The 12931-nt window shown below is 34.1% G+C and overlaps 2 protein-coding genes and 1 long non-coding RNA gene across 5 annotated transcripts in view; 2 read left to right on the top strand and 1 right to left on the bottom strand.

Annotated features, from left to right (window-relative positions):
* Nucleotides 1-1970, top strand: LOC123721633. The gene is made up of 3 exons (XR_006756273.1): nucleotides 1-558; nucleotides 893-976; nucleotides 1876-1970. It is a non-coding gene; the product is annotated as an uncharacterized LOC123721633 (long non-coding RNA).
* Nucleotides 1971-7669: 5699 nt separating this feature from the next.
* On the top strand, nucleotides 7670-9102 carry LOC106718734 (protein ANTAGONIST OF LIKE HETEROCHROMATIN PROTEIN 1). The gene is made up of 2 exons (XM_014512896.2): nucleotides 7670-8115; nucleotides 8195-9102. Exons 1-2 carry the CDS (start codon nucleotides 7822-7824, stop codon nucleotides 9065-9067), a joined length of 1167 nt encoding a protein of 388 aa, XP_014368382.2. The 5' UTR covers nucleotides 7670-7821; the 3' UTR covers nucleotides 9068-9102.
* Nucleotides 9103-10936: 1834 nt separating this feature from the next.
* LOC106718778 (semaphorin-1A) overlaps nucleotides 10937-12931 on the bottom strand; it is a 63275-nt gene continuing 61280 nt past the window's right edge. For 2 of the 3 annotated variants that reach the window (XM_014512949.2, XM_014512950.2), the window contains exons 9-11: nucleotides 12415-12704; nucleotides 11761-11950; nucleotides 10937-11604 (exon numbers count right to left, since the gene is read on the bottom strand). In XM_014512949.2, coding sequence (XP_014368435.1) covers nucleotides 11382-11604; nucleotides 11761-11950; nucleotides 12415-12704 — 703 coding nt within the window. In that variant the 3' untranslated portion in view covers nucleotides 10937-11381. The remainder of the gene's footprint in view (nucleotides 11605-11760; nucleotides 11951-12414; nucleotides 12705-12931) is intronic. The other variant, XM_014512948.2, reaches the window with a different exon arrangement.

The following is a 12931-nucleotide window of genomic DNA, read 5'->3' as shown; positions in this document are numbered from 1 at the left end:
ACTTAATACGATAATCAAATATTTCTTTTTTGTTCTGATGGAATTTTTAAAAACTTTATACTGTTTGTGTGGCAACACTATTTTCAAACCCAACCGAACCGCCAATCTAACCGCGGTCTGTCATTTCGTTTCTAAAGTGCTTGGCTGGATTATCCACACTCGTGCTTTTTATTCAAATTTAAAATTCAAGAACGTTTTTTATATTCACCTAAATACTATAAATTTTGGATTTTTTTTAGTAATGGCTGAGCAGCAAGCTGTCCCCGATCCCCGTCACCCTGAGGCTCCCAGGCCACCTGGAGCTCCTCTTGTAGTTTCCCTACAAAGGGAACTCGAGGTGGTTTTCTCGGGATGATAACTTTTATGTGGTCAGTCGCTCGAGGGGGGCCTCGACAATCATGAGGTGCGCCAGCGACCGGTGTCCAGCGCACTGGATACTGCGGGATGGGATTTATTACTCTAAGTAATTCAAAAACTGCGATTTCGACACTCAACGTTTAAAGCTGGACCGACGATTGGGCAGCACAATCATTCCCCTACTCCCTGGGTGCTTAATTGGTGAGATAACAAAAATACCTTCTTTGTTTTTATTAGTGTATGACCTTTAGGCTGAGTTGCAGGCTTGTTTTATTGTTCATAAAGAATACTGTAAGTAATATTGTAAAAAGCCAACTACAACTAAAAGTCACTTGTTTTGTTGTAAATTTCATGCTTATGTGCAAAGTTTGTATATGCACTTTTGCTTGACAGTATATGTAATAAAATATTTTGGATATTTTGTTCTGAGACAGCCCTGCCCATGTTATATTTTTTGGTCCTTTTCTGTGGGAATGGATTTTCCCGGCTTAAAAGTAATTACTCAAGGTTATTAAATAACCCTCTCTTTTTTCAGCAATACAATGTTCCAGGAACTAAAGAGGAGGGCTTCAGAGGAGAGTATTCCTCTGAATGCCATATATGAGGAAGAAGCTGCCAGGTAAGTGATAACTATTTCTTAAGAATTGTGTTGTTTATACCACCTTATTTATGGACCCTTTATTTGGACATTCAATTAGTTCAGAATACCAAAGTGATGTGTGTATATTTTTTCTTTTGATTGATGATTTACAATGAAAAACTATGATAGCATTATTAACTAGTAGGTAAGGTGATGCAAATATTAAATATAAATCTTCAGTGCAATCTATATACACTGGTGGTTGTGTAAATAGAAACACTACCAATGGTTGTTGAGATTATGTAAGTTACTTCAGTGCAGTCATTTGTGTTTTGAAATAATACAGTAAATATTATGTAAAAAGTGTCCTTTGTTATTTAGGAGTAACATAGGATAATAGAAGTCAATCAAGTCTGCTCTAGCCAAAAACTAGGAATACTTGGTGGTATAACACCTGTACCTGATAACAGTTTGAGAGATTTGATATTTTTCTTGACACATTATGTTTTTCTATTATTCACATTATTATATATTATTTACATAGTTAACAGTTTATTATATTAATTATATAATTTTAATTTGAAACATCCCTATAGGAATATTCGTTGATTAATCAATTTACCAACAGTTAAAAACTTCATTTTTCCTTTTTGGTTTATTCTCCATAAGGCGAGGGCTGAAAATCGGTGTTGTCGTTCCGGGCAAGCTATTCGCCGAGCCCAGGCCTTTTAGTGTTACCACCTTCCAACTAATTTGTACCTTGTTTATTTTATGTATCTACATTTGTGTGTAACCTAAATAAACATTTTTTATTATTATTATTAAGTCAAAGAATATTCAAACAGTGCAGTAGTTTATTCAATGCAAAAAAAAAAATAGCAAGATGATGTGTTTTGTAATATAGTTTGAAATAAATATTTTGGAATGTTTTTTTACAGATATCCGGATGCTGCATCTCACCTGCTCTACGAGAGTGTGCTGCCATCGATGCGGAAGTGGAGGAGAAACTCACAGTCGGCTCAGCCACTCACCTTGGAGGAATATGCGGTGGCCTAATAAGGCTTGTTAAGTCCTGTTCTCGCCACTGTGTCGGTGGCGGAAGGAAAAGCTGTCATATTAGTCATGCGCGGTTTCGAACGTTGCATCGCTGACAGTGAAGTGCTAGTCATCGATGGAACATTCCTGACTGTCCCAGCTGGATTGTCAATTTGCCAAATTTTAACGGTACACAGTATAATTGCTGGACACAATTTTCATCCTGCTGTAGTCCTGATGCAGAACCGTCCTCTGTATGAGGCAGTTTTCCTTAGAATTTGGCAAGCAGCTGGCAATCCAAGACCACAACAAATTATAACAGATTAGAGAGTGCAAACGAGCAGATTGTTGGACGTAGGCGTTGAGGCTGTTGTAGATAACGTCCCAGAATTCGCTCAAGAAGTTGTCATTGCAGACAACATTGAGCAGGTAGCACCGGAGGTGGTCCAGGCTCCTATTCTGGAACCCGCCGATGTCCTGCCCGCGTCTCCCCCCCGCGTCTCCCCCCCGCCACGATTTTGATCGCGAACCTCAACCCCTTCGTTGCAACATCTGTGCGACTAACCCACTCGAGGTGGTGTTGATCCCATGCGGTCACAGGCAATGCCAAACTTGTCTGGACCGTTTGTTTGAATTAAATTATGTAATTTGCCCAGTCTGTCGCTCTAATGTTCAATTTTCGAATCGAATTTTTTTTAAGAAATGAGGGGAGCGACTAGATACTTGTAATGGGTATTGTAAATATAGCTTGTAAACCTTTTACAAGTATGTTAGAGATAAATTTTATTTTCATTTAATTTAAATTAATTATTAAGAGATACTAAACTCGGATTGGAGAATGAAAGTGAATAGTCATTACTCCTAATATAACCTAAAAGAATCAGTTACTATAAAAACACAATGTAGAACAAAGTCCTAAATTAGACGATCACATATATAAAATATCTTTTGCACAAATAACAAATTCTACCTTTGGAAAGATATACAAATTTTGATGTCCTAGTCTACTTCAAAATTTTGTATAAACCGAGAGTTTGTATATATTTTAAAAAGGATAGTTACAATAGCCTTGAGGTGGCGGGTACGGGGGGACCCGCCAGCTCCCACTAAGGGCCGGGATGAAGGTGCACTATAGTTCCGATGTGCCTTTCCTAAGGTAGTTGATCCAGCTTCATAGTGGTGATACATCAGGGTATCTCCACTACCATGCGTAGGAGGAACTAGAGGTGGTTTAGTGAGTATGCTTCCCTTCCGGGAGAGACTCCCACATAACTGTTTCCCCCGAGGCACATAGTATGTTTAAAATATTCTCATAAAAAAAATGAAAAAAATTGGAAAACATGTAATTAGTTTTTGACGTCAAAGTTAGTACAAGTACCGATAACTAACAACTTTCCCAATAAAAAAATATTCAAAAAAAATAAAATCATATTCTATAACTGCATATGAATAAACTGTTAATGTAGTAAGGAGATAATTGTTTTCATTATCACTATGTAAATGTTTCTTTGATATAGTTTTTTGTTATCATACATATGTTTTATATATAAACCTTTGATTTGTAAAGTTTTCTCTATTAGGTTGTATTGTATAAATCACAATACTTTATTAAAAAATTTAAAGTATGGGTTAATTTTTTACTTTGTTTCCCAGGATCTACATATGGAATCCCGTTCTGTAAAATGTTATTTATTGAATTGAATAAAGCAATAAAAGATTGAAAATAACCTCGCTTTTTATTACTCATTACAAGTCTTATAACGTTCCGGTGCGTTTCTTGGAGATCCCGGAACCTTCTTGTTTTGCACTCGAGTCTGGCCACCGAGGGGGTTTTAGTGGGTCGAACCCCACATGCCCCTGCCTTTAGAAAGCTTAGTAACGACAAAATAACTGTCACAGAAAGCTGTTACTCTTGGCCATCCTGTTACAAAGTCCTCCCATCATATCATTTTACGCGATGGCTAGAGCCAACCGGTGAATTGATAATTTAGTAAATTGCTCTGTGGGGTTATTTGCTATAATGGGTATGGGGGCTTGAAAAAATGTTAGTACATATCTGAAAACGCATTTCAAATTATTTTTTCCAAAAATTAAGGCAAACATACAATTGAACGTAACGCGTCCTACCACGAATGCTCACGCGTTTACAAATGTTAAGATAAATCCTTACCCATTGTATGAATATAAACTGGTTAATTTTTTTGGAGGCTAAAGTTATTGATTTTACAAAAAGCTTAGCTGAGTAGAGTTAGCCCATTTTAACACCTTTTTATATGACTCATCTTAATGGGCTCTCATAGGAAGTGTGCATCCAACAAAAATTTGAAATTGAACTGAACTGGAATTTGTTGACAGTCAATTTTTGAATTAACTGTAGATGTGTTGAATTATGTTTCTACCAAAATGTCCCCAAGGATATATAATAGTGATGCAACGGATGTCTGTTTCCGTTTCCGCAAGTGCGGAAGTTCCGCGTGCTTTTCAACATCCGTTTCTGCTTCTGTTTCCGCAACTTTTATAACGGAGATAAAACGGAACTTTACGACGGCTGAGTGATCCAAATGCGCGGCACGAGACGCGCAGTCCGTGCGCGGCCTTTCGGCACTTGTCGCATTTGTTTGTTTACGTACTTTTTCGTGAATTTAAGCGCGTAATATTTTCTGCTGCTGTTTGAAACAATCAGTTTCTCTTGCTGGAGTAAACTGTCTAGTTGTTGTCCATATAAAATTTGACAACTGGTAAAATGTGACTATTTCATACTTACTAGTTATTAAATGTACTTTTGAATAAGTGATAACCATGTAATATATCATCATCATTATTATCATCAGCTCACTATACATCCCCACTGAGGGGCTCGGAGCCTACCCCAAATTAGGGGTGACTAGGCCATAGTCAACCACGCTGGGCCAGAGAGGGTTGACTTCACACATATCATTAAATTTTTTCTCGGATATGTGCAGGCAGCATCACTATGTTTTCCTTCACCGTAGGAACGTCGGATAAATGTACATATCTAAATCGAAAAACACATTGGTACATTGCGGGATTCGAACCCAGGCCCTGCAGATTGCAAGTCAAGTGCCTAATAATTATATCTTTTTCTAATCTAGATTTGGTGTTTTTGATACTTAACACATTCACTGTTTACAAAATAAAAAAAGGTAACAGCTGGGAGCCAAAACTTTTTATGGTGAATTTTTATTTAGTATATCTGGGAGTGTTTGAACATATAGATAAATTAATAATGTTTTTTGCATTTGAGCGCTAGGGATCATCATTTTGAGCGCTAGGGATCATCATTTTGAGCGCTAGGGATGGCAATGGTTTAGTTCACTAATATGTAGATATTTGTTCCACGATTACATTTCTGTGTACTCTGTGTATGTTACAAGATTTTGACGTCAAGTTTTTCATCAAATTCCAGAATATTGAGTAAAACATGTAAGGATACTATTCAAAACCAGCTTTTATCTTCTCGGTTCAAGATCTTGTAACATTTCATACACACCCACAAATACACACACACGTACATACACATACAGGACATACATATATTTAAAAAATATACATACATAAAATAAAGTTCAGCCATGGACTCGCTTCAAACGCCGGCGGCTTACTGGCTACTACATAATGAACGGGCCCCTCGCTCGGATCCGAGCGGGAGGCGCCGCTACTAATAGCTCTGCCCACTCGGATCCGAGTGGTCAGCAGTGAATGTATTAATAAAGAAATATATTTGTGGTTTGGCGAACATTAATTTGTAAATAGTGTAATTTGGTTCCCTGAAAATATATTAAAAAAAAAACGTATTTTAACTTATTGCAGCACAGTAAAAATACATATATTGAAGGCTTAAGGACACCAATGCCTTAATAAATTAAAAAAGAATACAAACTGTTTTTACCAAAACAAATTTTGTAAATATGTTTTTTTTGTATTATCTACACTTCTGTTTCCGCATCCGTTTCCGTTTCCGTTTCTGCTAAAATTTATTTTTGACATCTGTTTCCGTTTCTGGTTCCGGTAAGACACTTCCGTTGCATCACTAATATATAACCCACCCCTCTATATAACCAAGAAATATAGTTAAATATTGGTAAATTAACATCGCAAACAAAATAAAAAAATAACTCCTCTTCGGGCTTCTCTCTACTTAAAATTTTGACTGAAACTTTTTACCGTCGGCCGCCTGCAATTTAGGGAAAACGAAATATGTAGATTGTATTGTTTTGATTGTAATTGATTTTCCTGGAGTTGTAATATAAATATACACTCAATAGAAACTAAAATAAATTAATATCATCATCTAAATCTTATCTTGATTTGAATTGCTTTATCAAAACATTTTAATAAGTTGAATGTTATGTAAAATCGCTATATTACAAAATATAGAATAAAATAATGTATTATAAAATTAACTGGTAACCAATATTATAAATAAGAAAAATTTGATTAATTGTTTGGTTGCTTTATAAGGACTACAAAACTACTGGACTAATTTGAAATTTCTCTCACTATTAAAATTCCATATTATCGCTGAATAAAATCATAAAAACTCGAGCATATCCAAAGTGAGAACTCTATTTCAAGAAACATATGATTTTAGAAACATATTAAAAAGACAAGGGAATACAAAATACATAATCATATCATCAATTTAGAAAATAGGAAGTACTATGGATGTCATACTGTAAAATTCATTCATTCAAAAATACACCGTTATTGCTTCTAAATTAATAATACTAAATAAAATAAAATAGTATGCAAATATCATGTGGACATTTATTGTCCAGTAATTTTTAAAACCTATGGATGATGTACTAAATTAATTTAATTTATTTTAAATTTTCACCGTCGAAAAGGGCGCGAGATTTGAAATTTTTCGCAATACAAAAACATCAACTAAACTAGTAAAGTAGTCTAAACGAAGCATAATCATAGAGAATTAAACGCTCCTGATTGGCTAGTAGGATTCTGACAGCTGAGTGGCCGCCATGTTGGCTTCCAATTATCAGGCCGTACATTATTGGGCTGTGCATTATCAGTCCGTGCAAGATATTGTACGGCCAAATAATGTACGACCCAATAATTCGTGTACACCTACTTTCTATGGGACACGAATTATCAGGTCGTACATTATTTGGCTGTACAATATCGGCCCGTGCCGATAATGCTCGCCCCAATAATGTACGCCCTGATAATGCACGGCCTGATAATTCATGTACAAACAAACCATTGTTTGTACATGAATTATTGGGCCGTACATTATCAGGTCGTGCATTATCGTGGCTGTACATTATTGCCTCCCCTATGGAGTTACTTGTCAACTTGGTGTGGTCGTCACGCAATCACTCAAGTCAATGTAAAATTACAGCTTATATATGAGATAAAAGATAAAACCATTTCCGAAATTATTTCCCCATTGCTTTAATCACATATCAGAGTAACATAAAAACTCTTTTAAAATAATAATACTATAGAAATAAATGTTGAAATGTTGGAATTTTGACGGCAGAATTATACAAAACAGGTGACTTTTAAAAAGAGAAAATCTGTGAAACCACAGAGTTAATTTTTATGGCCAAAACCCCAAAACCTTTTTTCTTTTTTTCCTTACGTTGATTGTTTGACTTTGACATTTTACTAATTTACTATAACAATTTGACATCATAATATTTTTGTGTCTTTTGGTTTATTTTTGCAAAGATTTATCAAACTGCGAATTTTGGCAACGGCTAAACTTTTTGGCTTAATGAGTACAATGTGTAGATAGAATTATGACTTAGCGTTACACTAATATAATATTCTAAGTTAAGTTTCGTTCTTTATATACTCAGTTTAAAATGAATTTCGATAAAGATTTCGTCATGGACTTCTTTTTGGACGACACTGTCTCAACACTAAACAAAGTAGTAGTAGCAGTAGCCAACGTTGTTAACGAGAATAATGAAAATACGAGTTGTTTTGATGAACTTTTAATAAAAGAACAAAGCACACACATAATACGAGAACAGAAACAAAAAGTTAAGAAAAAGTCAGATGTAACAGGTGTAAAAGCATATTTCGAAAATTTTGTTGTTAAATTTACTGATGAGGATTATCTTGAAAAGTATCAAATGAAAAAGAGTACTGTACAGGTATCATCAATTATTTATTTGAATTTTTAGTAAGTTTCTAGTTGTGGTATGAATTAAAAAATGTTATTATTTTTTTTAGGCATTGATAAACTGTTTAAAAGAATTCCAATCTGGCTGTACAATTATTCCCTTAGAGAAAAAAGTGCATATTTTCTTATGGATTCTAACAAGTGATTATTCTTTTAGTGAGACTGGTGTGTTGTTTGGATTGCATAAATCCTCCATTAGTTACATATTTTATGAAATTGCTTCAATACTCACTGAGCAACAATATAATTATATAAATTGGCCCTCTATAAAGGAGCAGCATATGACTAGAGTAAAAGTGAATAGTAGATATAAATTCCCAAACTGTGTAGGTTTTATTGATGCCTGTAGGCTCAAAGTGGGTTCTAAAAAACACAGAAAGAATGTTTCAGAAACAATATTATTGCAAGCGGTTTGTGATGAATCCCTAAGCTTTCTTGATGTGCATTTAGGAAAAATTGGGGACACTAGAAAGAGTAGAGTTTTCAGACAGAGCCAACTATCTAAAGAACTTAAAAATTTCATTGATTTTGAAAATCACATTCTTGGCGACTCAAATTATAGGTTAAGAAAAAATCTAATAACACCATTCACAAGTGAAGAGTTGTTGACAAGTGAGGAAATGAAATTCAACGAGGTGCATTGGAAGACTCGCAGTTATATAGGTCATGCATTTGAATTGTTGAGAAGGCGTTTTAAGAAATTAAACCATTTGGATGTAAATAAACAAGAGTCTAATGACACTATTATACTTGCCTCATGTGTGTTACATAATTTTGTTATACTCCATGAAGGATGTTCTGAAATTAAGCATGAGCCTGTAATTTGTGATGATCATATTATTATTGATAGAGAAATTGTTAAGACTGCAATTGAAAAGCGTCAATACCTTTGTAACTATATTAATTATCTTGATAGCAGTTAAATACTGATTGAATTTTCTCCATCCATATACACATTTCGAGTGTTGATGACCCAGGTGTTAAGCACTTGACTTGAAATCTGCAGGTCCTGGGTTCAAACCCCACCATGTAACAATTTGTGTTTAGTCGCTCAGTGGGGACATATAGTGAGCTACTGATATATAAATTTACTAGAACCTGATTAATGTTTGTGATTATAGCACAGCTCTCTGTTTCATGTGTTGATTTTACCTCCTAAATCCACACAAAACAAGTATTGAATATCCTGTCAGGCTATTCTTGTGACTGTTAAAATTACAACTGTGTATTTTTGTCTGCAAAAGAGTCTTAGTTAAAAATGAATCTAGTCTTATTTAGATATTAATACATTTATATTTTGAAATTAATATGTTTCATTTAATTATATATTTTGTTCATGACTAAGATATTTCATGTAAAAATATGTTTTAAAACTGGATGGAGTGGAATTTCATGGTAAGAAAATTTCAAACAAGTTAAAGACTTCAATAAGTATCATGACCATTCATAAATTATTATTTAACAACAGGGATAATTGAAATTAAAGAATTGATAATATTTAAATTTGTTTATTTAATTAAAGTATATAAATAATACATAATCTTGAAGTACAATAATCTTTTTTTTTTAAATGAAAATTGAATGTTATGTGCAATAGATTTTTTATACACATTCTTGATGTTATTATAAAATATATAAACAATTCTTTTTACAACATTCAAGGAAAGTAATTAAAAATTCACAATTAAAGTAAATAAAATAATTTCTATAATTTCATAAGAAATACAGGAAAGATATAAGCAATTTCGGCTTAACTTAATAAACTTTGATTATTTTCACGGTGGGAACACTTTTAATTAAATTTTTATAATCTCTGGTGGTTTTTTTCGGCCTAATAATAATCCTATTCAGGGTTACTCAGTAAAAAAATTAAGAATACGAGACATCGAAATACTCACAGTACATCGATAAAATGTTTGTTAGATTAAAAACAAATTTATTATATAAAATGAATATATTGTATAAATGTGGCGGGAAAAAGCAAAATTATATATGGAAAAATAAAATATCTTGACAGTCTTACAATTTGTGGGTATGTCATATATACAAAGCGGATTCAACCAACCTTATATAGTCAAATATGATAAAAAAAAAATACAATACAACAGTTAAAACATCTATTATAACTCTTGTTGTATCCTAAAATACATTAGGCACTAAATTGGCAACCTACAAGGCACTATGCACTTAGCACAGCAATTTATTACATAATCATAAATCCTTTAAAACAAATTTAAAATTATTGATCGAACATTACAGGCCACAGCTGTTTGAGCTAGTACTGCTTTGCAATATTTTATATATGCTTTAACTATTATATGATTGAAATATAACTAATGTAAACAAGTTCACTTAGTGTCCAGTGGGACTATGTCGACCACAATCTCCTAGCATTCTTACTTATATACAAATTTATATTTACAAAGAACAGTATATTGATTATTTTCTAAAAATTTAGTCATAACATGGAATGTAAAAAGTGAATATTTAATACTGTCTTAATATCATGCTTTGTTTGGGTAAAGACAGATTCAACTGTTTAATTAACAAATATTGACCGAGTTAAAGCTATCATTATGACTATTACATTAAACTTTTATGTTGTTTGTTTATGAGGAGTAACAGTTTCAGTATTAATTAATGTTTGTATTTTGTATAAGAACTTATAGAGTTAGAAAAGCTAAGAAAGTTTTTTTTAGATGTTATGTGAGTAACAGTATTAAATATTCACACAATATTCTCATTTACAAATCATAAAACTATTTAATTCAATTTAATAAATAGTTTTATGAGATGTAAATATTGGATTAAAATACTGAAGGAAATTGTTCCTATCGATAATTACTAAAATCTAAATGCAATCATACACTGCTCGAACATAACAGAGTCGTCACAAAGAAAAACGTCCTCACGACCCGTCCTGCACTAGGGGTGGACAGATATAGACAATTTCAGATGTCTAAACGTCCTTGCACCAGAGTTTATTTGGTTTAACATGTCTTGATATGAACAGTTTATCGTCACACAAGTCGCGGAATAGTCGAGTACGTTTTCATAATAGTCTCCAAATGTGAAAAATCACTCACTCACCAACTCGGCTATTTTTTATCTCACGATTTATTTATATTTAATAAAAAATCGTCACATTGTCGTAGTCTGAGCCTGTTGGCAACACTTGGCACTACGCACTCATTGTCACTATCACTTCCTAATGGTACCGTACACCGTTTGTTGGTTTCAAATGTATGTCTTTTTAACTTTCTGTAGTGTGCCACACTTGAGGTCCTTGTCGAGGGATTCGGTTGAGTTTCTCATGTCTAGAGAGCGATCTTTGCCCAGTTCCAAATGCAGGTTGTCTTGTTTGACGAGCGGTCCGACGTTTGCCACCATATTTACGTTCTTGGACCGTGGTGGCATGTACCCGGAGTTGACATTTAACGGAGTTTCCAGGGGACTGAGTCTGTAACAGAAAATGTTCCAATTGTAATATGACATTATATTAAACTTTTGTCAATTAAATTCCACTGAATTAACACTATTTTTAAAATAAATTCATTGTATTTTCTCTAAAAACAGTAAGAGGGATAATTATTAATGTTCCTAAGTAGATAATTACCTGTTCAAGTGATTGTGTTGTTCATTAAATGGCGAGGTGTCTGCGAAGAAGGGATGACGAAACCTCCTTGAGAAGAGGTACCCGATGACGAAGCCCAGCATGAGGGTGACGAGGCAGGAGGCCACGACTGCTGTGAGCAGCGCCTGCGCGCTGTAGATGTTGCCGTCTGCAGCCTCCACTGTCAGCAGATCTGCAATACACAATACATGTATATATTAACTGCGGATGTATTAAATACCGCACATGAAATGCACAGTTGTAGTTTTTTATGATACATGTTATTTCACTGAGTACTTAGCAACAACTATTGCTGTTTTTTCTTTCCTTATCTTGTAATAGTTTAATGTTGTTTTTATATTGATTGTTCACAAGATGGGTAATTAAAAGATTTGTACATAAGTGTTATAAAAAAAGTATTCAAAAATATAATCTATACATATTAGTAAATTGTCTTTATGTAATATTGAAAAAAAAAATGTCTGTCGGTCTGTCTCCAAGATTGCGTTTGTTCCGGGTAATCTCCGGAACGGCTGGACCCATTTTGACGGGACTTTAACGGGAAAGTAGCTACTACACACATTTTTTTTAAAATCCTGCACTGAAAGACGAAGTCGAGGTCGATCGCTAGTTTAACTTAAAATGATAGTAATTTACCAGTTTCATGTTTATGATTGTTGGTCGCCTTGTCTTCGGAGACGACGTTGGTCTCGACGACTTCTATGAGTATTTCGTTGCGGACGTCGTCGTGTGCGACTGTGTCTGCGGGCTGCTTGTTGCGGCGCTCCGGCAGCAGCGCGGGCAACTTGTTGCACACTTCAGTCTTCCCGTACTCCACATTCTGCAGGAAACGTTCAGGGTTGGGGAACTGTCTGTTGCCCACCCATGAGCATTGCTGCTGCTTGGAGTCCCACGCGCAGTGCGGGTCTTGTAATGCCACGCATTCTCTGTTCGTAAATTTGTTTCGTTAATGTACGATTTTTTTTTAGTATAAATTAATAAGTATCAACTTTTTAGAGGATATTTTTTTATTTTATAAAACTATGATATAAATCAAGTTTGATCCCATATTGTTATTAGTATTTATGTTTAATTTCATATTTAATAATAAAAAACAAAGCTATAGTAATGACTAATGACGTTAATCGTAAATGATAAGCCACTCCTTTGTACT

The sequence above is a fragment of the Papilio machaon genome, chromosome 2 (assembly GCF_912999745.1).
Source record: "Papilio machaon chromosome 2, ilPapMach1.1, whole genome shotgun sequence".
NCBI classification, from domain to species: Eukaryota; Metazoa; Arthropoda; class Insecta; order Lepidoptera; family Papilionidae; genus Papilio; species Papilio machaon.
This window is presented reverse-complemented; position numbering and strand designations above follow the sequence as displayed.

What these genes read in the sequence shown, in the direction of transcription:
- LOC106718734 (XM_014512896.2), top strand. Translation starts at nt 7,822, where the DNA reads ATGAATTTCGATAAAGATTTCGTCATGGACTTCTTTTTGGACGACACT. An exon ending in TGAAAAAGAGTACTGTACAG is followed by an intron (nt 8,116 to 8,194) that starts GTATCATCAATT and finishes TATTTTTTTTAG; the next exon opens with GCATTGATAAACTGTTTAAA.